General features: G+C 41.8%; 1 protein-coding gene across 1 annotated transcript in view; it reads right to left on the reverse strand.

Moving 5' to 3' along the window:
- LOC108110933 (protein cappuccino) overlaps window positions 1-22273 on the reverse strand; it is a 31605-nt gene that overhangs the window by 307 nt on the left and 9025 nt on the right. Inside the window, 9 exon segments of the mRNA XM_017220217.2 lie at window positions 64-367; window positions 428-1132; window positions 1135-1261; window positions 1263-1435; window positions 1496-2345; window positions 6170-6342; window positions 11394-11897; window positions 14522-15319; window positions 20982-21345. Coding sequence (XP_017075706.2) covers window positions 64-367; window positions 428-1132; window positions 1135-1261; window positions 1263-1435; window positions 1496-2345; window positions 6170-6342; window positions 11394-11897; window positions 14522-15319; window positions 20982-21345 — 3998 coding nt within the window.

The raw sequence follows: 22273 nt of genomic DNA on the forward strand, positions 1-22273 counted from the left end.
CTGGAAATACAAGATAAACCATTAACCATGTTATACTAGTGTATTTAATTTAGATTTCCTTACAGTTCATTCAAGAGACTGGTAATCTCCTTCTTCCAAATATCCTTGAAGTCATTGGTGAAGTTAGTCCAGTACTCGAAAAACTGATCGGGTGTACACTGGGCCAAGGTCAGGGTGCAGGCCTTGGGCGAAAAGTGATAAAACCTCATTGTCTCCAAGAACAACTCGCGACACTCCTCGAGAGATTGGTGGAGCTTGGCCATCGACTTGTCCGCTCCCTCCATGAACTCCTCCATTTTAGACTTGAACGGCTCCATGATTTCCGGGCGGGAAGCAGACAAAACTTTGGCGGTGGTTCTCTTACAACCTAAAAGGAAATAAATTTATATTTAAAATATTCATAAAGAAATAAAATCTGTAGACTCACCCAAAAACTTCTTATTGAGATCAAAGATCTGCTGCTGCACCTCCTCGAAATCCATTTGGGCAGCTCTTTCTACATCCGCTGGTTCTGGAATAGGCAGTCGGATCTCCAGAGGATGCACTCCCTCCTTTCTCCGATGCGCGATATAGGTGCGAACTATGAAATGGAGCAGGGTGGTGTGCGATTCCTTTGACTTGACATCCTTGAGCTTTCCCAAAATATCCAGATTGAAGCCATCGGCTTGTCCCCGCTGTCGATTTCCGCCGTTCATATAGTTTCCCAGGGTAAGAATTATGGAGAAGACCAGCTTCAGATCCTCGCTTTCGATCAGTTGCTGCGAAAGCTGGGATAGAGTTTCCAGCTTTCGAACCAACAAAGTTACGGACTCTTCGAACTCCGCTTGGAAGACAATACAGGAGATTCTCTCGCTGGCCATGGATATCAAAGAGATATCCAGGAGAAATTGCTCGGGATGATCGAGGGGAATATCCCCGCCTGCTGCCTCTTTGATCCTCTGCAACTCATCCTCCGTCGCCTGGATGTTGCTCATGTGCTGTAGGGCCTCCAAGCTGACTACCGATGTGTCTATATGGTATATAGCATGCTCGATTTCGCTGGACGGCACATGCAGACTCCTCCAGATAATGCCCACATTTCGGGATCTCTCCGGGTCAAGGACTTTGATGGACTTGGCTCGCTTGACTTTAGTTCCTTGGGCTTGCTAACGGGAGCCATTGCTTGGCGGGAAAACAGCTCCGTAAACTCATCGATATTATCCAGCGGGGTCTCCTCGATTTCCGTCCAAATTTCCTTTGTAGGTGGTGCAGCGGGCGGGGACTTCTCCGCCGTTTGCAGCCGGAGGTTCGTCCGGGGAACTTCCGCTGTTTTCAGTACTGTCCGTGGAATTAGCCACCGATGGGGGGCGAGGCGCAGGCGGGGCACTCGTGACGATCCGCGTCCAATATAAAGGGCGCATCGGCTTCGGCGGGTTAACGGCGCTTTTTCGCATCGCTGGAATAAAGTTGATATGAAATTATTAAAAAATTAATCATAAGTTAATTGGGAACTTACTATTTGTGCGATGGAACCAATTGCCTTCGGCGGGATCAGGAAGTGGGGCGGGTGAGATCGGCGTCTTTGAGGCGGACGCATTCATGGGTGGCGGAGGAGGAGGTATTGCACCGCCTCCATCGACGGGAGCGGGTGGAGGAGGAGGTGGACCAGCACCACTGACAGGAGGAGGAGGTGGCGGAGGTGGTGGTGCCCCAGTTTTAGCTAGGGGTGGAAGAGGAGGTGGTGGAGGTGCTCCAAAGGCGGGTGGCGGTGGAGGAGGCGGAGGGGGAGGTGGAGCAAGGGCAGGTGCCTTTTCCTTATTTTCCTCATTTTGCTTTGAGTGTTCCTCATCGGAAATTTCCTTCAAGGATTGACCGCATTTGCATGCTCCCTCGCAATCCATCTTCTCATTTTCCGTTTGAGTTTCCGCATCCGCGAAGCTCCTTAAGCCACCCTCCACTCCCGATTTGTTGTATTCATAAACTGTTGCCTCACTGGCATTTAACAGGTCCGTGAGATTCACACATCTCTTCGAAGGACGACGCGGTGGTTCGTCCACACTGCTCAGCAGCTCATTTACAACCGCATGAACTTCGGCTAAGGTTGAGCAGTTGAGGAGACGCTTCTTGAGGATCTGCTGCAGGGTTTTCTGATTATCCGACGTTGCAGTGGACCCAGTGGCAATCGTTGCCAGTGATCCTCCAATTGCACCTGCTCCCAGGCATCCCAAGGAAGCCGAGTCCAGGGCTCGAGTTCCTGATGGTGTGCTGGAAAATGGCCAAGCCGCCACCTTATCCAGTTTTCCGGGGGTCAAAGGCAGCGAAGTCGTCGGCTGCTCCGTGTGCGTCCATTGGTACATCTCATAGGGCTGAGGGTTACAAAAATAAAGTCAAACTAGTTTTGGAAATGAATTCTAAGTCATATATCAAGAGGCATCTCTTCTTTCAATTTTTAAAACCAATTATGTAAACACACCATTGTGACTATTCCCTTTATATACATCCAATAACTTCTAATTGCCAGTCGAGTGGGACAAAAATAAAGGAAAAGGACAGTAAGAAGTGTAGGGAAAGAGACGGCAAGTAGTCTCCAGTGTGCGACAAGCGAGAAAGCTTAAAAGCACCTAAGTTTTCCTAAGTTCACTTTATTTTCTGCAATGCTCTTGTATCTTCCCAGCATGCAAAACTCTTTGATTTTGATGGTGCATGTCGCCGTTGACTTTTCAGTCCCACTGTGGGAATTGTATTTTCTCGTTGTCAGGTCTTAAAGGAAAATGGAGACAAGAAACAATCTGCTTAACTTTTTCTCTTCTAAAAGTAAATGCTTAGATAAAAATAAGTTTGAGTTTTCATCAAAGTCATATTGATTCTTGCCAGAAAGAATGCTTTAAAGTCTTCTGCATAGATGACCCCTAAACTAGTATCTTAACTATGACAAATGCAATTAAAATTGGGATTTAATTATGCCGTTAACAAGTGGTGCTGGGATAGTCATGCATACACACCCACACATTCAGGAGTGAGCGCTAATCAGTCAAAGATCTGGGAACTTGACAAATGCAAATCAAGTGCAACAGCCTGTCCTGATGGCTGATTTCGTAGCTGAACACACACACACACGGTATATGGGGGATATAGCTCGTGAGGGGGTTTATCCTAACAGAGGGCGGTGGGAGTGCGGCAGAGTCAAGTTTATCGCACTTTACACCATTTGTGCACAAGTGTTTGCGAGCGATTTGCATGTTGTTTGCACATTTTAAAGAGCCCAGGCAGACCGGAGTAACCCAAGGAACCCACAAGTAACTGGAGTACTACCCACTGCTCCCAGAAAACCGAAACCAAAAAGAAAAGTAGCCATAAGAGACCACATGAAGGTAAGCAAAATAACGAAAAATGCTAAGTGCAATGGTGGTAAATGGGAAAAGGGTGAAAATTGGTTGGAAATGTAACTGGCGAATTGCCATGGCAACAATTATTTGATTAAAAAAACTGAATATTTCCATTCGTCATTTTGGCTGTCTATCAATATAATATTAAAATAAATATTGGATCAATTCAAGGTCCTACTTAATTTTAAATGCCTAACATGTAAATGCTTTAAGGGGATTAAACAAAATAACATTTTGTTACACACTCCGTTTCAGCACTTAATAAGTGATTATAACACAATTTCGGCCAGTTTTCTAACTCGGTTATTTCCCAATTCCCACTTAATTAACAACAACATCATCGGTTTCTATTCAATCTAATCCCATCAGCCACTTGATACATTCCCCTATATATACAGAGTATGTATATGAAAGATACTAAGTTGAACAACAATCGAACACGCGTACGCATACACACGCAGACTGACAAACCAATAGACACGAACTTAGCAGTTACATTGCACATTGAAATCCAGTTTGCTCATTTCTGCATCAAAGTTTCGTTTATTCCGGCGGAACCCAAAGAATAATGCCAGTCGATGGGGCCGGGAAGGGAAAACTTTCGACTCCGACTCCGAGTAATAAAAACGCACAAACTTTCAATGAGCTGCAGCAACAATAACACGAAGAAACAGAAGGGACTGCGGCATAAAAAATAAGATGTAAGGGTACAGTAATCCCTGGGATATTCTAAGTCCTCCAGGAATGTGTATAAACTTACTACAGTAGAAACTATGGAAAAAAGAATCCTTGTCATTGCCTATTTCAGAACCTATTTGTTTTTCTGAGCCACCTCTATATTCTGTAAGTATTTTTTGTTAAAAAAAACTCCTCACTTTCACCTCATATAGCGATTAAGTACTGTACGAATAAAACACCAACTAAAGTCAAAGTCGAACAACGAACCTTTGACACAGCCTGTCCGTCTCTTTCGCTCCCCTGTGAACTGGCCTGTTGCCCAAAAAGTTCGAACAAATTTCAGAGACATCGTCAGACATAGATATATATATAGGAATATGTATGTATATATATACTTGGCAGCCAGTTGAAGGAATTCGTGATATCATAATCTTGAGCTCAAGTATCATCACATAGAAAATCACTTAACGGTGTCGTCTGCTGCCCTCATCCCTTGCCACCGCCCCTTTCTCGGCTATATGCGCTTGTGTTTGGGCCTCTCTGGGATTTGAGGTTAAGCTGATGTGGCTAAAACTTTTGGCCTAAACTAATTTGAGGGCTATATCTAGTGCTTCATTATTTGCGGTGGCTTTTGGTTGTTGTACGTTGTTGGTTGTTGTTTGTTGGTTGTTCCCTGTTTGTTGTTGTCGTTATTTCTGTTGTTCCCGCTGTCGCCTGTCTAATAACACTTAACTGGGTCTCGGTTTACAGCCCCCGAAATGGAAACGAGGCCAGCTTCTTGGCCTTTTTCTACAGGCCAATTAAAGCCTTCCGCCTTTTTCCCAAACTGCTTGTTTATTTAGCTTTCTGGTCAAGAGCAGTGCTAAATGCTAAATGGTAAATGGTAAATGCCCGGCTAAACTGTACCCGATGATATAGCCAACTATTAAGGAGTCCATTAGGCCCGGCAGATGAAGATGACCATCACCAGATGGTGGCCAAAGAGTTGGACAAAGAACGAGTGGATGAAAAGGAAACTGGCATTTTAGCAGGCTGATATTAGAGGTTTCAGCTTTCATGCACTCGGAGAAAAAGTTGTAGATAGTTTGACAACAAAAAATACTGGACTTAACAGGATACTTAGGGTATTCAAAAGTACCTAGCACTGGTAGTCAGAAATAGTCATGTTTCCTTTTCTCATATCGTAGTTTATCAAAATCTTAGACCTCTTCATTTTATACTCAACATTTTCTTGCAGTGTCCAGCTTGGGTTTCATAATTTCGCATGCAGCAAAACAACGAAATCAACAGCGAAAGCGTAAAATTGTTAATGCAGGCAAAGAGAACTTGGCTTTTGATAGTTGACGGCTGCCGACTGTAAAGTTTTAACAAGTTCTGACACTTGCTGGCGGGGGCGAAAGCGGAGCAAGGGGTGGGGCCAGGGTTAGATGGACAACCGCTGTAGCTCGGTTAAATGAAAGTGCAACGAAGGCTTGGTCTCCCCTTTTATTTTATTTTTTTTTCGCAATGGAATTGCTAATTTCCGGGCACAACTTTGCGGTTCAGTTTTGCACAACTTTTCGCAGGAACTTCGACGAGCAGGAGCGTTGGACGTTGGACAACGCTGCGTATGAGTAACATTATGCAGAGAGGCCATAAGTTGAAGGTCCTTGCGCCCAGCAGGCCTCGGGCTAAATCCGGACCGGCAGAGCACTGGTAAAATTAGACACGATTAGGCTGTCGAAAGTCACAGATTATCAAATTTTAAACTTGTTTGGGAATGTTTTTCATATTCAAAATTACTATTTAAGGTTTTCTAGTAAAAAAGGATGTTTTAACTTACAGTTAATCAATATTTAATATGAAACCAAAAAAATTACGACTTTTTGACCAGTGCTGATGCGACAGTCATTATCAATAGTTTTTCCTGAAACGCTAATGACTTGAAAGTTGGTTTAGCTGCCCCTTCGCCAACCCTTCACTCAGACGGTTCGTCCTTTCCCCAGCCCAAGCTCACCGCCCAACGCGCTGTCATCATTTCCTGCAGAGCCGTGGCAACTTCCGCCCCGTTAATACCCTTCAGTTAGGAGCCCCTCCCCCCGAAAGAGATGACCAATTTCCGGGGAATAAAAGTGCATTGAACTCACGCTAAATCCGCAATCCAAGTGCTCGTTGGAGATCTGCTTGAGGACGCCGACATATTTGAGATTGTTGCAGAACTGCAGAGCTAGAGTATTGAATAATTCCTGGTTGGCGTCGCTGTAGGAACTCTTCGGGTTGCTCTGCATCGTTGAGATTAGCCATTTCATCAGCATTTGACCTGCAACAAAAACATTTGTAACTGAATGAAACAACTTTGATCACAGCTGGTCCACTTATTCACTGGTTCTCCCTCTCCCGTTTTCCGAAAAGTAAAAGAAAACTTGTAGCCACTAAGCGGAGAGATTTATGGGTGGGAGACGCTTGGGGTGATTCAACTCCCAAGTGGAGAACCCTAAAAAATGTGGAATAAATAATTCTCTGGGGTGAAAGACAGACAACAAACTGGTCGGGAAATAATCCTTATCGATTGAGACACAAAGCAGATACTCTTCTGAAAATTATATCGTTCTTACATTATTAATTTATCTCTTAACAGCTCAATTATAAAAGCTGTTCCCACATTTATAGTTAACAAATACTTGTGAATGAATTCATAAGTCCACTTAACCATTTGTCTTTTTGACTATATGTCATAAAGTCGCATGACTAATACTCCGATAAGATAGCCAAAGAAACCCCTGTTAATTAAAAAAGAGTGATCAGAGTTGGGGGGAGCACGGTTTACAGATCTTTGATTCAATTTTGGTAATTAGAAATGTTTTATGCTAAGATCAGAGTTAAGCCATCCAATATATATATATAGATATTTTCTTCAATATGGTAAAATACAGATCTTGAAGAAATGCTTCTTCCTCTAACAAAAGGACTTCCTCATCAAACCAAATACCGAAACAAACTTTTTGCAGACTCAAAACCAGCAAGAAAAGAAACAAACTTACGCTGGCTGTCAGCGTGTGAGTGGGAATCAGTTTGCTGGAGCAGCAGGAGCAGATGTTGTTGGTCAGAGGTCGGGATCTCGAGCAGGTCAACGCGTATCCTGTGGATCCGTAGGCTAATTCCTCCAACATCAGGTGCCTCCTCTTTCTCCGACTTTCCCCTAGAAAATCGAGTTTTCTGCGCCCGCCGGGCGGCCAATGACATTAGCTGGAGATAATGTGGTCGGAGCTGGGCAACATCCTCCTGGGAATTCCATTGCAGAGCCAATGGATGGGCTTTCCCTTCAGATGCAAATTCGAAGTCCAATTCCTTCGATGGCTGCTTCGCCAGCAGAGAACACCAAAGTTTGCTCAGGGCACTATACATATATAGTATATATATTCTCCTCTAGGTCGACAGACCCAGTTGACTTTCTCTGTGTAATAACAAATTAAAACTGCCTACGCCAATTCGCTGGTGTGCCTTTCGATTGCCGCGAAAAATTGAAATGTTGTCAAAACTTATCAACATTATCAACGCCTTGAAAATGACATTTGCGGCACTCTCAGCTAGCTACGGTACTGAGAGAAAATATAAATATTTATAATAAAATTTGACATTTCTAATTTATAATTTCTTTTCTAGTCCTTTACGTCGAAATAATTGGTTTAATCGTATAAATATTTAAAGTCACATAAAAGTGTTATAAACTTTTCTGGAAGATATTACTGATTAAATTGATTTCTGTCTGTGTACTGATAAGACTGCAGTTGTAGAGAGAGAAAACTAGTCAAATAGAGGAACATTATTATTTGGCCCTGAGAAGGTCGAATGCTTTATCAGTCATGGTTATTTTTGATAGGTTTTCATTTCGCTCTCCATTGAATCATTTTTCTAAATTTACTAACTCAAAGAACTGAAAAAGTACGTCATTATTTCCTTAATCATCGGGGTTAAATTTCAACATAAATTAAACTGATTCAAACGTTTTTTCCTTTTCCCAAAGTTCTGCAAATTTGTTTTGGTTTTTGATTGGCTTTATCTTTTAATAGCCTAAGAACAAGTTGAGTGAGACTTTAGATAGTGGAAAAACTGACTGATAGTGTCTGCGAAATGATGTGGAAAGCGATAGATTAAATCGGTTTGAGTGAAGATTGAGTAAGGCAAATCAATCAATTTAAAGGCCCTGTAAAGTGTGTTTCAATATTTATTTTCTATTACCAGGATATCGATTATCCTGCGCTAACGCTATCACCAGAATCGGGACAACAAGATCATTAGCACCCGCCTCATGCAAAGTTGATGCTAAGGATTGCCATTTTGATACCGATGATGGCATCGGTCTGGGGGCGGAACACCGGAAGGAAGTGCCAGCTTAGCTGGCCATCGGTGGCCTCATCAGCAGGCGGTATCTTTGTAGAGTCCGTTTTTGTTGCTCCTGCCCCAACTGTCCTTGTTTTCTATTGTTGTTGCGCTTGGCCTTTATTGCCGGCGCCATCGCGGCGTTGTGGCAAACGGGCTCTGAGTTTTGATGAAAACTGCGCCACCGAGGACGCACAACAAATTTGCATAACTGCTTGCCAGGCGAATGCAACAACCATACAGAGAGAAAATATAGCCTACTTGCAATTATAGTAAAATTAAAAAGAATATCTATACAGTTTGTATAAAAAGTCAAAATAGCATTATGCTGTTATAAAAGGAATCTCAGATCAAAATATGTGTACCGTTCCTCATCACAATATTTTCTCTCAGTAGGATGAGGCTGGTGCTGGGGGCGAAGGTGGCTTAGAAGTGGGTGCTGCGATGGGTGGCAGCGGTTTTTGGCGCCTCACGCATGCATGCGTTGCATTCATCAACGGCAGAGTGGCGTCCGCTCTCTTCATTCCGACAAACAAAACGGATGAGAACGAAACGATGCCAGAAAACCACAGAGCGGAACCCAAAATGAAGCAATGAAGAAAGTGGTTAAAGCGACTTAAAATTACCCAGGAAAATATTTATATATGTTTAATTTAAAGTATGTTCCATCCTCTACGAAAATGGATTTTATGATTAAGTTTAATTTACGATTTTAGTCACACATACTTGACGTGATTAACGTGAAACTCCATATCGAAAGATTGTGCTTAACTGCGCTAAAACAAGCTAAGTCTTATTACAACTAAGATAATGAAAGTTTATTTATAACTTCCTGTAATTCCGTCTTCAATATACCAGCGACTAACGGGTATTTAAAGCAAGGAGGAAGTCAGCTTTATAGCAGCTACTTCCCTTTGCCGAAATATTGTTTCATTATGCTCTGACCAAAAAACATTGTCATCTATACTTGGTAGCAGGCAGAGCTCCTTGAAGTTGGCTTCCCCATCCAAATGGTGGCGCTCATCCCAGCCAGAATCACTTCATCCAAGCGAAGCAGGCGAACGTGATGTTGTCGGGCATATAAATCAGATTTTTGGTCCGCAAACGGTGCCGGACGTTGCCTGATGAAAAGTCGCGACAAACAGCTTCTGTAGTTGTCCCCCATCTCCCGTTCCCGTCACCGTTCTTCCCAAATTTTCCCAGTCCATCCCATCTTCCTCAAAAGCCACGAAGAATTGATGGCCACTTCAGAGACAATGACGTCGACGGCAAAAGCGCGAGATGCGAAAGGTACACAGAGAGAAATATCACTAGTTCTATATGAATATATTTGAGAGAAGGCGAATGATTTTGAGATATGATATCTGTTCGGCAATCTTGAGAAAACATTTTACAAAAGTAATAAAATTTATGAATAGAAAACATAATAATCTCTTCATTTATCATTATTGGGTGTGCCAGCCACCTTGGGTTTTTTCCAGTACAGTAAATTGCGTGACCAGCCCCACTCAACACCCTGCCTCTTTTCCCCCGAAAACAAACCCCCTCCCTGAGCTGCAGCCTCTCTTCTTCTTCGCTTGTTTGCCCAGCGAGGCGTTAAAATGTTTGTTTGCATTAATTTGCAACAGACGACAACGGGCGATGATGGCGGTGATGATGATGGCGGAGGATCAGGATCCCCGGGTGCTGAAAAGCGGCAAGGCTGACAACGATGAGCTTACCAATTAGCGCTTTTTGCCCCCACAACGCCTGCTGCCCATCGATGGGCGTGGCATGTGTCAAAAACTGCGCCTCCAAAATGTCCGCGATGCGTTTGAAGCTGAACTTTTCGGGCTTTCCACTTCTGGGCGAGTTGGGAGGATTTTTGGAAATAGTTTTCATGGAGCGCCGGAAATTTGCAGACGAAATTTTCGAACGCACAACAATGTGAGCAAAGAATATTAATACTAACAGTAGACTTTCGATACTAAAAACTTTTGCAATAAAACTTTTAGTTTAAAGTAGGTTATATGTATCTTCAAGTAGTTCAGACTAAAAATTAACTTAGAAATATTTTCGTAAAGTTACTTTAAACCGTTTAATTACAGAGTGGTACAGACACATCTCACGTGTCCAAGAATTCCAGAGATTTTCCACTCTTGGGACTCGAATTTAAAGTCTTCCCCCGAAAGTATGCCACACATTTCAGGGACGCGAAGGAGGTGGAACTTGAATGGAATACATATCCGATATGTAGTGTACGAGTATGAGTGTGCACTTCAAACACTTGAGAAAATGCTAACCTGGCAAGTTTAACCCCCTCCTCTATTTACATACAAAATTTCCCAATTATGCAATCATTCAACTTGATTTGGCTTGCTTTTCTTGACTGATTTCCAGAAGGAAATTGCAAGCAGGGCGAGGAAAGTGTGCTGGAGCTGAACCAGGCAAATTAATTGTTAACTTTAAGCAAACAACAAACGCAATCAAACGTGGAGCACCAGCAGAAAAAATGAAAGACCGAAAGGGAAGAAAACGGAAAGGGAAATAAAATTAAATGTTTCCCGAGAAACGACACAAAAGGCAAACAGTAAATGCGCAGAAATCGCAGAGGTTACCTTTATATTTCCACAGCCGAAATCCCGTTCCCCCAGCTTTTCCCTTTTTTTTCGATATTCCTGCCTTTGGCATCGCTTCACTGAAGTCGCAGATTGAAGCATAAAGATCAGCTTAAGGTGGCAAGACCACTGCGCCAATACTCTAAAAGGTTCTCTACAAACTGAATAAAAGATGATGATTTCGATTTCATAGGAGTTAATTTCAAGATAACATACTAAAGGGCGAATACTACATTAATATTTGCACTATTTCAATAAGATTATAATATTTTCCGTGGAAAAAAACCTCACATATCTCAAGAAAATTGGAAGGTTATATCAATTTAAGCAGACCTTCCGCATACCCTCCCCTTTACTTTAGAGTATTTAAACACGAATATTTGAGCAAACTTACCTTCGAACTTTTCATATGCAGCGAAGCTTAACTTTTCCGGTACATAAGATGAGCCGCGTCGCGAACCAGCTCCCCCGGCCACGCCCCCTGCTACTCCCACGGCGATTTCGGGCGGCAGGGTTGCCATCAGCAGCGCCGAAGAGACTGGAGTGGCCAGGAGGGTGGCCTCATCATTGGCGGGGCTGGAAATCGGGGGATTGGAGCTATTATTGCCCGCCGAAGACTTCTCGACCGTGAAGCTGGCGACCTTCTTCAGCACATTGCTCGACAAAAGGGGCGTGGTGGGCGTGCCGAAGCCGGGTGGCGGCGGTGGGAGTGGCAGGGGTGCCGTGTCATCCTCAACATTGTCGGAGGCTGCAGAATTCGTTTGAGACTGCACAGGTGTTTGAGATGATTTAAACGAAATTATAACAGTTGATTGCGTTTCCAGCGACGACGAGGATGTTGTAGCTCCTGCTCCCGAAAGTCCTGAATGTCCCGAAGGTCCTGTGAGTCCTGAAGCTCCTGCAAACGAACGAATGAATGACGAGGCAATGGCATTAGCTGGATAAATTTGTATAGAAATTCCTGCACCGGTATTTCTCGCGCTCTCCTGCTGCTGTTTAAATAAGTGAAAAATTGAGGATAAATGTATTCCTGGCAGCGCATAAGTCACTTCCCATAATTACTGGTTAAATTCTACAATATTCGGCAAACATTTGCCAATCATTTATCATTTCTGTTGGCGGTGGGGCGAACTGGGGAAAATTCTAAAAGGTTTGCCAATTGAATCCAAAGCTTTGCGTTTTTATTTAAATTTTAGAGGAATATTAAACAGTTTTATATTAAAACGAGCAATATTTAAATGATTTACACTCATTATGTCGGAATTTATGGATGTCAGCAAACTACAGTGCTCCCTCCTTGAAAACAAACCACCTCTCTTAAAGGCTTTCTACATTTTCTTTGGTGAGTTTAGGCTTCTTGCTCTTTAATAATGCCCCTCCTCTGAACTTCCTGAACAGCTTCATGTCAATATTCAAATGATTTACATTCATTAAATCGAAATTCATGTTCGCGGCTCCATAAAACAGTGCGGGGCAGGCGCGCCAAAAATAAACATATAATTTTTCTAGTGCATTAAATCTTCCCCAGGATCCTTGATTTCGCGTTCAAATTTTATGGTCCCTCCTCTCCGATTGAGTAGACCCTGTGGAGCGCTTATCGCAGCCCATCATCATTGACTGTGCGCCCAAGTGGCCCAGGCCGCCCCCTTTTCCGTTTTCCCTCTTCCCTGCTCTTCGATTTGGCGGATAACTCCCGCGTGCATCATTCTATATAACATGATTTAATTAAAATTTAAACTTTCGTTTTTTTTTTATTTCGTATTTTTGGCCGCTTCCCTGCGGAGCCACAATGGGGAATCAACAAAGTCGGGGAAAAGGAAGCTGAAGCTGAGCCTGAAGCGCCTGTTTCCGGCCAACATTTTGTAAACAATGAAGACGTGTTTGCAATTTTTAAGTTTTTACAAATGTTTTTTGTGTCGGTAGTATTTTTCTGGGGTATACGACGATATGCCCCAGCCAGAGGCCCGGAAAAATCAGCCAACCATGCTTGCTTTTGTTTATTTTTTGTTTATCGAGCTGGGCGAGTTGGGCCAACGCAATTAGGTGGATTTCGGAGGAGGGGCAGGGAAAGGGTAGGGGCAATGGCAATGCCAGGGATGTTGCCAGTTTCGGGAGCAATTATATATTTAAAATATCATGTGGGGGCAGAGGAAAACGAGTCCTCGCATAAATGTGCCAATAATTACTTTGGGTCCCTGCTTGTTTTTGTTCAATCTTTTTTTTACAGCGTTTTTCTCGCGCTTTTTTGTGTTTTCAAAAGCGCCGCTGATCGGATCAGTTTTGAAAACAAAGAGTGTCGGTTGGGAAAACCGAGGAAAATGGGAGGGACGTTTGCTACATGAGTTAATTAAAAAACTTTGTATTGGGGTCCAAGGCCAACACCCTTTTTTGCTTGTGGTTTTCTTTTTCTATGGCGTTTTCTAAGATAAGTAAGGGAAATTCATGTAATTACTCGCACTCTCTATTATACACAAATATTTTGGCTCTTTAAAGTCTTACCGAATTATGGTATTTTTTATTTCCTGGTTTCATTCTATCATTGTCCTTGCCATACGTTGTCATAAGAATGTGGAAAAACTAAACCATTTCTGTACTAAGCTTACTGAATTCGTATAACCCCTTCTTAGCCGAAAGTAACACAAATTTGTTATGAGTTTTCAACAAGTGCTAGGGCGTAGACTATTCCCCTTTTCTTTGCTGTCACCTTCCAAGAGGACGAGGGGCACTTCAATTTCGAAGGAGGGGAGGCATACTCAAAACTACAGTTTGACAAGCACTTCTGGGCGACCCGTGTTTACCTTTGAAATTGGCGCAGAGCGAAATAAGCAACAATCTGCACAAAAAAGGGACAACCTTTTAGACATGTCTCATTCCCCACTTTTTTTTTTGGCAGTCGAGCTGAAGGACCACTCTCCAGAGCACACACATATGGCTACAAGAGGGACTCAACAAACAAGGCCAGAACTGGTAGATTGGTAACTTTGAAGGGCAGAGGTATAAGCTTTTTAAATTATTCATGCAAGTTTTTAAAACTTTCTGCCGTGGGTAATACTATTAATGGCATTTCGATTCGTTAATCAGTAATTGCTTTATGCAAACTGTGTACTAATTTAATTTCAGACCTTACTAAACAATAAACTCTATCTGCGATCCTTAAATTGCTTTAAACATTTTGCATATTTTATCTGCAGTTTTAAAATTTTCTCTTTTGTCTAAAATGGTTTTATTTGTTCGGATTGGAGGTCGTTTGAAATTAAATTAATTGATGTCCCCGGGCCGAAAAACACACGATAAACAAGAAGTTTTAATAAAAGTTAAATAAAAAGCAATTAGTTTAACTTGTTATTTACACTTCATCGCAGTTTTCCATAAATTGAAAATTATTATTTTAAATAATATATTTGTAAGATAATTTTTATGTATACTTAGTAGCAACATCATTGCTTTTCCCTTCTGAATTTGTTGCAAATGAAAATGTATTTGGGAAATTACTGATTTTCTTAACTCTAAACCTTCTCTTACCTGTTTCATTTGGTGTTAATGAGGAAGCTCCTGGCGGCGTTTGGCTGACGGCGGCTGTAAATCGGGAGGACAGGTTCTGCAGCTCGACCTTCTTGGCCTTGGACACGTTGAAGAGTTCCCCATTGCCCAGGGGTGAATCAACGCGAGGTCCCGATTCCATGTTTCCCGGGGTCAAAGGGGTTCCCGATCCACTGCCCAAGACTTGGGCCAGCTTCTTGCCCAACTGCAGGGCCATGAGTTCTTCGTCCGGCGAACTCTCCGCTGGGCTATTTGGCGCTACCAAAAGACCGGTATTGAGCAATGCAGCCTGGTCCACCTCCTCGACTCCCTGAGGATCATTGGCTATGCTGAGGTAGGTGACTCGAGTTAGGCTCAGGCAGGCCAACTTATCTGCTCGGCAGCGCTTCTGCAGTTCGAGGACTGCCTTCGCGGTGTTCGGGGAAAGGGTGTCCACCGAAGTCACACTTATTTCGCTCAGTGGACGATCGCGCTTCGACTTTTGATTTAGATCGGTCTTAGCTGCATTTAAATACTGCTTGGATATGATCAGCTCGTCCACGGGATCTGTGAATAGGGAATCATTGCTTGAACAACTTGTGCACAACGACCTCCGATCGTAGGGGTAATGGAGATTCTTTTGATGGGTTTGATGATTGTGAGGATGATGTTGCCTCTGTCGCTGCTGCAGTTCCTGATGCTGGTGCTGAGTTAGGGTATCATTGGAGGCATAGCAACAGTCGTCGCTGCTGCAGTTGTGGTACTCTAAAGAGTCGGTGTAATCCAAACTGACCACGTCGTCTGCATTTTCGGTTAGCAGTTATAGAGTATTAGGGTTAAATAGAGAAAGAGACAATCTTGATAGAGAAATATATAGATTGTGGAGAGGTTGCCAAGCATCTTTAATGGTGTCTTTGGAACTCAACAAAATGATAAATGGTAATCAAATAGTTATAGCTTGACTTTCCGAATAATTTTCACCAAAGTACCGCACATGACTGCGATGAGCTCGTTGTTCAAATATTTGGAATTAAATAAAACAGACCGCGAGTGATTTATATGCCATTAATCCGCGACGGCGATGGCTCGTTCATAAAAACGCGACATGTGTAAGAAATAATAATTAAGGAAAAGTAAATAAACAGAAGGCGCCACTGGAAGCCGAAAGAGAGTGTAAAAATAAGAGAAAAAGAAGAGAGAACTATCTCAGAGAGACAGAAAACTGGAAAGCCGCAAAATTATGAAAATCCATACGGAAAACGGTCAAATGGAAGGTAAAACAGAGGGGAAAAAGGTGTGTGCTTGCTGCGGGCCAAATGAAAATGAAAATGGAAAAGGTTCGAGAAAATCCCCCAAAAGGTAAACAAAGAAAATTGTACAAAACAGAACTCGAAAACTGGTTTCGGTTTGGTTTATGGAAAAGAGAGATGGGGACCCCTGAAAAGCAAGCGTTGGCGTCACTTGCCTTCTCTCTTTCAAAAGTAAATTGTTTAATTTGTTGTCCATGGGCAATTAAGGCAAATTGAAAGCAAAACAAAACCCAAACTGAAGAGATGGACACCGATAACAAAGGAAAAGTACTCCCTTTTCCAAGATAAAAGAAAAGTAGGAAAGGAACACCAAATAAACACCTGTGGATTGCTAATTCTGTCATTTGTACGACACTTTTTGTCACTTTTCACACTTTGCCACACCGTATTGGTATCTGGCCTTCTGTACTTTGTTTTTATTTTGGTAATATCTATTTTCCTGGTCAGCTTTGGGCGGAGATTTCAACATGGAACGATCTACAGTTATAGCTCTTTTTCAACGGCCAACGATCGTAGTTTCGTGACTGAAAGCGACCGAGTTCAAAGCGTTACTAACAACCAACTGGTTTGCCAAGGGGGAACGGAATTCAAGACCCATTGGGAAGTCAAAAGCCGCACAACAAAGCGACAGAGAGAAATGGGGAGAGACCGAGAGAGAGACAGAGAGAGAGAGCGGGATTGAACATACAGAGAGAACCCCCAGAGAAATATATAAATGTATATGCATATATACACTTTTTGTTGACGGTCTTAAGCTCGAGTTACATGAAACGAAAGCAGAGCAGAAACGCGGAAAAGATCATATGAGATATGATCGGCGACAAGATACCTATTATATGGATAGTATAAATATAATTAGATAGAAATAGTTCTTATATATTATTATAGGAAGTACTCTAAGGAAATGTTTAATTATAGGATTTTCCTATTTTGCATTTCTCTAAACGAATTTCCAATTATGATTTTTAAGTCTAATCTAAGTGCTCCTCTAAGAACAAAATAAAATAAAAAGTATTGTTTTATGTAGTGAGTTTTGCCTTTTACACACTCTTTAAGACATACAGGTCCACAAACTCAGCATACCCAACACTTTGGAAATGGAAACTACTCATTAGCAAGACAGCGACGTCGAGGGCAAAATCGCATGTTTTTTTTAGCGAGGCTGAGCTTACCCGCAACCACTGTAGCTGAAGTTGTTGGTGTTGCTTCAGTGGTTTCTGCAAAAAGCTGCTCAATGAACGCACAGTGGTCCTCGCTAGGGACTTTTTCTGACCGGATTTTTCGGGGTTTCGGTGGGGGTTTCGGTGGAGGTTGCGGTGCTATTCGCCTTTTTCGAGGTTGCTTGGTCAATGGTGGAATTTCCCTGAATTTGTTGCTCCTCCCCGGGCAGGATTCCCAAGGATTCCTCTGCATCTGGGATATTTTTTGATTGAACCGTGATCTGACAAAGTCGACTCCAGCTACAGTCATCCTCATTTTCCACACGTATCTGAAGTTGCTTTTTCAATCTTGGAGGCTTCGCGGGCGCTTTACAAATGATAAAGTCAGTTTGCATACTTTTGTGCTGCAGCATTTTAAAAATCTAGTATTTTTCAAAGTGAAGAATGTAGATGCCTCGCCACACTTCTCTCAAATGGAATGTATCATTCTATAATGTTTTTTGGCTAGATGGAAAATGTTGCTGAGAGGCAAGCCAATGGGCTAGATGATCTTATGATCTTATTTTACATTTTAGATGAATTTTGTATAGATAATTCGGACATTTTCAGAAAACTGACAAATCCCATAAATGCTACTGTGGGGAAGCTAGATAAAAAATTGGTATGTTCTGAACTGTGAAACTGTTTGGTGGACTTGCACATGACTTCATAGTTTGAATATTTGTTAATATGACATTTGATTACATTTGCATTTGAGCTTGACTAATAACTCAGTTTATCCTGCACTTAATCATTCTATATTTAATTCCCGACCAAATATCATCAAGCGCTCCCAAAAGTATGCAAAGCGAATTTCGGTTTGGAATGTTTAGTATTTAAAACGCTCAATTATTGCAATATTAAAAACAAATTGTAAACAACATTAAGCAGTTGTTAAAACTACACACACACACAGTCAGGCAAATGGGATGGTAGATGAGTGAGTTTGCAACTTTACATGGAAATGTACAAGCGAAACTATTAAAACTAATTGCCATAAATATTAGCGGCCAGCCACGTGCCATGCCAAAAAACTTTTCCACCATAATGTGCCCCTCCATACATGTGTTGGTATTACTCTGTGTGTGTGTGTGTATTAGCGTGGGTGTGGGCGTTTAATTGAGCACGTTGCTAAACTCCGCCAAAGGCTGCAGTTTCCCAAAAAAAGGAGTCCTAAGCCAAAACTCAGCGAAGGGATGGTAAATCCACCCATTTCCCCGAATTTTCCTGCGCTTTCCCATCTGCTTTGGGGTATTTGATTTCGTTTGCCCAACTTGTGGATGTGTTTTCTCTTCAATGGTGGGAGAAACTAGGAAACCATGGTTTTTGGCTCCTCATCAAATAATGCTCAACCGTCGTATTTATTTCACAAACAGATTGCTTTCTATAAATAACCATCATTTAATTTAAATTAATTGTACTAATTTAATATTCAAGATAAATCTGCAATTTATTAGGTCAATTTACTAGTCAATTTCCTGATGGTTTTTGGGTTACATGGAATATGGTACAGGGTACACACTGCTGTCGAGCCGGACTGACTGACTGTACTTTATTCCTTGAGCCTTATGTGATTTGTAGGGGGTTTCTTTCTGCCCCACCCTGCACCCCCTGCAAGAGCCTCTTTCTTGGCGCCATGAATTATGAATTTATGCATTGAAAAAGGCACCAAAACAGCTGGGTGCGTGCGAGTGAATGAAAGGGCGCATGGTGTTGGGAGCTACAGCAACATCTATATCATCGTTTTTGGCTGAAAGGGAATTTTTGATATGGAAACCTCCCTGGCTCTCGCGTGCGCCAATCCCTCCCACTTTCCCATGGCGCGGCACGTTTAGGATTTTTCGTTGATTTGATTTTAGGCTTTGCCCCGCTGCAATGCCAAAAAGCTTCTTGCACTCGCTGGCTGGGGGAGGTGGTTTTTAGCGGGGCAGTGGGTATTCTGAAGCATCTCTTTTCCACTCTGAATCGCTTTTTGATATGCGCCTCAGCCTTGAACGCGTTTTTCGCATCTTTCTAAATGCCCGCGAAAAACCGAAACCCCAAAAGTAGTCCACCAAAAAAGTTTGAAAGAACCATTTCGGCTTTAATGCATTTTAAGACCAAAAAGTGAAATTCCATTCAAATTACAGAAGGTCTTAATATTACTAATCGTTATATGTCCGCATACTTCTCTCTAGAAAAATTACTGCTATAACATGATCATAGCTACCTAAACATTATGATTTTATTACATTATCATTACTTATCAATAATTGATCAGCAAATAACCCCCTTTAATTCCAAGAAGTTATTTTGTAAATTGAAAAGCATATGCCAGTAAAACATCCCCCTGCCGTTCAAAACTATTTCCTTCGCTAACAAGAGCATTAGGAGTTCAGTTTCGTTGGTCGAAACCCTTTCCCACCATCGAAATATTTTCCCAGCTTTGAGTGATTTTTTTGGCGCTTTTCTTTTTAATCTTTTTTCTGGGTTGAACGAGACGCCTGCAGCTTTTGAACTCGACGCGTTTTTCTTATGGCTGTTAATAGACAGTCGTGAGTTTTTGAAGTGGGTCTCAGTTCCTCGGTCCTGTTTTTGGGTTCTGTTTTGTGTTTCTGATGCTTTTTTTTTGTTATTTTTTCGCTTTTCAGTTTCCCAGTTGCTGAGTTATGATGGCGAACGTGCTTTTGAGCTTCTGTTTGTGTTTCGGTGTGTGTGTGTGTTCTGCTTGGCTTAATATTTTTAAAGGGGGCATCTTAAAGATTTCACATGAATAACTAAAATCTATAAATTTTTGATTTCACTTTGCCGAAAAAAGGAAGAAAAACAGGAGCACACTAAGTAAAAAATATTATTTTGCCAAGGCGAAATGCCAATAAGTTACAAGGAGCCCAAAGTTTTCGGCTTCGATGAGGGATGGATGATATATAAGAGGGGGAAGAAGGGGATTTTTCGTAACAGACGAAGGTGCCACAACAACAACAACAACAACAAATATAACAACAGAAGGAAGCTGCAAAATTCGGAAAAGTCAAGAGTGATGAAAAGGGGGTAAAAGTAAGGAAGGGTGAAGAAAATTTCATAAAAAAGTTTATTTTTTGTTCGCTCTCCATTGTTGTTGTAAAAGTTTTCCAAAAATTCTTATTTAAACTCTGCTTAAATTGCAATAAAGTCGAGTTGAAGAGAGTTTGATGGACAGTCTGTCTCAATAGGTTAAGGTTCCGATATAGGATTTTATAATCAAAATAATAGCAATATTATATTTATGTTGAATATGTTAACCAAGAATAGGCAGGATTATATTTTCAATTCCTAAATACCTAACGATAGCAAAAATTATCCATTTAAATGTCAATTATTGCCTCCTCCCTTCTGTGACATATTTAATTGCTGCCGCATTGGGTTTCCCATTAAGTAAAAAAGTTGTCAATTTCGTTGTTAACCGATTGTCAGCTGCAGTTAGTTGACAATGGAGCTTACAGCTCCGAGACGCACTGTACTCTGGAGCTGTAGAGTTGTATATTAAAACAAAAGTCCCCCACAAAAAGTTGAAAATAAGAGTAGAGGAAATCCAAGGCAACAAAAGAGGTAAAAAATAAAGTTGGCATATTGAAAAATGCAAGGAGGGAAAAGGGGTGGGGCGAGGGGGTTTTAGAAATAGAAAAAAAGCTGACAAACTGAATTTGATGCACACCAACAATAACATCCAGAATTACAACAAGAAATAAAGTTAAGTCCTCAGCAAGGAATCAACAATATAAATAGCAACAACAAAGAGTGGTGGCTACACAGAGAAAAAACTTAAGTGGTTTTGTATTTATAAGATTTTCAGGAAATGTTATCATTTAAAATTAAGATTTTAGGAATTTCACAGAAATAATTATGTTTAAAAATACTTTAGTAAAGTGCGTAATGATTTTGGGATTAGTTATTTTTCTCTGTGCATAGCTATGGGAAACTTTGGAATTGACTTACGAAAATCTATTTGTTCGGCGCTGGCATCCATTTGTCCATGCTCCACTTCCGTTTCCGCTGCGGTCCAATCGCCACTTCCGTCTCCGCCGCCGCCCTCCAAATTGACCTCCAGACTCGATCCCATTTTTGGCGAGTGTAGGAATGCCTCGCGAATGCGTTTCTGACCCATCAAACGGCTGAGGACGCGAACTCGGCTGTTCCTCCTATCCGCAAGGGCTCCGCCCACACCGCCAGCGCTACCGCCACCTGGCATTCCCATCCGCACCAGACTGGCGCCACCTGGCGGTGACTTCTCATCGCCGCTCGCCGCCCGATTTTGCGAATTTCCCATGATGATGTTGTTGCTACCGTTGTTGTGGTCGTGCTGCAAAAGAAGTTTACAAAAATCAATTAAAAAACTTTTCAATCAGTCGCATTGTTTGCCTCGGGCTTTCAACCATTTTTTCTTCCTACATTTTTACCAGGTTTACTCTATGAATTTGTGGAGGTTTTCTGAAGTGGGAGTTGGAATTTCTGAGCTGGGTGGCCAAATATATAATTTAAGCTGCGTTTACTGCAAATAAAATCTTAAATAATTCGACTTGTGATTGGGCTGTTGGTGTAGGTTCTCAGGAGTTCTTGAGGAACTTCCGTCAGTCAGTAATCTAATTAGTTAATTTTATAAACCCCTTTAAGAGCATTCATTATTCGCTTAAACGAACAACTAATTTCCGACTATTTTTTGTCTTTTTATCAGAGGTAAAAACTTTTTTGTTGGGAAAATGTTGCAGAAATATGAAATGAATTAGTTGCCAGGTAGCTGAAGGGGTCTGCCATGGTTGACAAAAAGTTGCTACTTTAGTTGTTTGATTTCTAAAGGCAAGTTCATTTGCTGGGGATGCTGGAAAATAAGAAGGGTAGGGGTTCTTCTGCGGCCGATTCTGTTGCTGTGTGTCAATAGTCGAGATCCCGAGGCCATCGAAATTGCAGCTGCATCTGAATGAGAAATCGTTGTTCTCCTCCGGTCCTGCTCCCAACTGCAAATTGAACTTTTACTTTTTAGCAACTTTGGACGACGGATTTTCCATCGACAATGATCATTAAAGAGAGATTTGGGGTATTCCACAAAAGGTTGGGGGACAACCTTTGTTGGACATCTGTCCGCTGCTCGTAAGTTTGCTACCTATATTGAAATCCATTTGCATTTTCACAGAAGTTTACGAATTCAAGGTTTGCGGAATTATTTAACAATTATAAATTGTATCTTACTTATATTTGCTTATATATTTGGATATCATTCAGCAGTCGGTGTA

The sequence above is a fragment of the Drosophila eugracilis genome, unplaced genomic scaffold (assembly GCF_018153835.1).
Source record: "Drosophila eugracilis isolate 14026-0451.02 unplaced genomic scaffold, ASM1815383v1 contig_2152, whole genome shotgun sequence".
NCBI lineage: Eukaryota > Metazoa > Arthropoda > Insecta > Diptera > Drosophilidae > Drosophila > Drosophila eugracilis.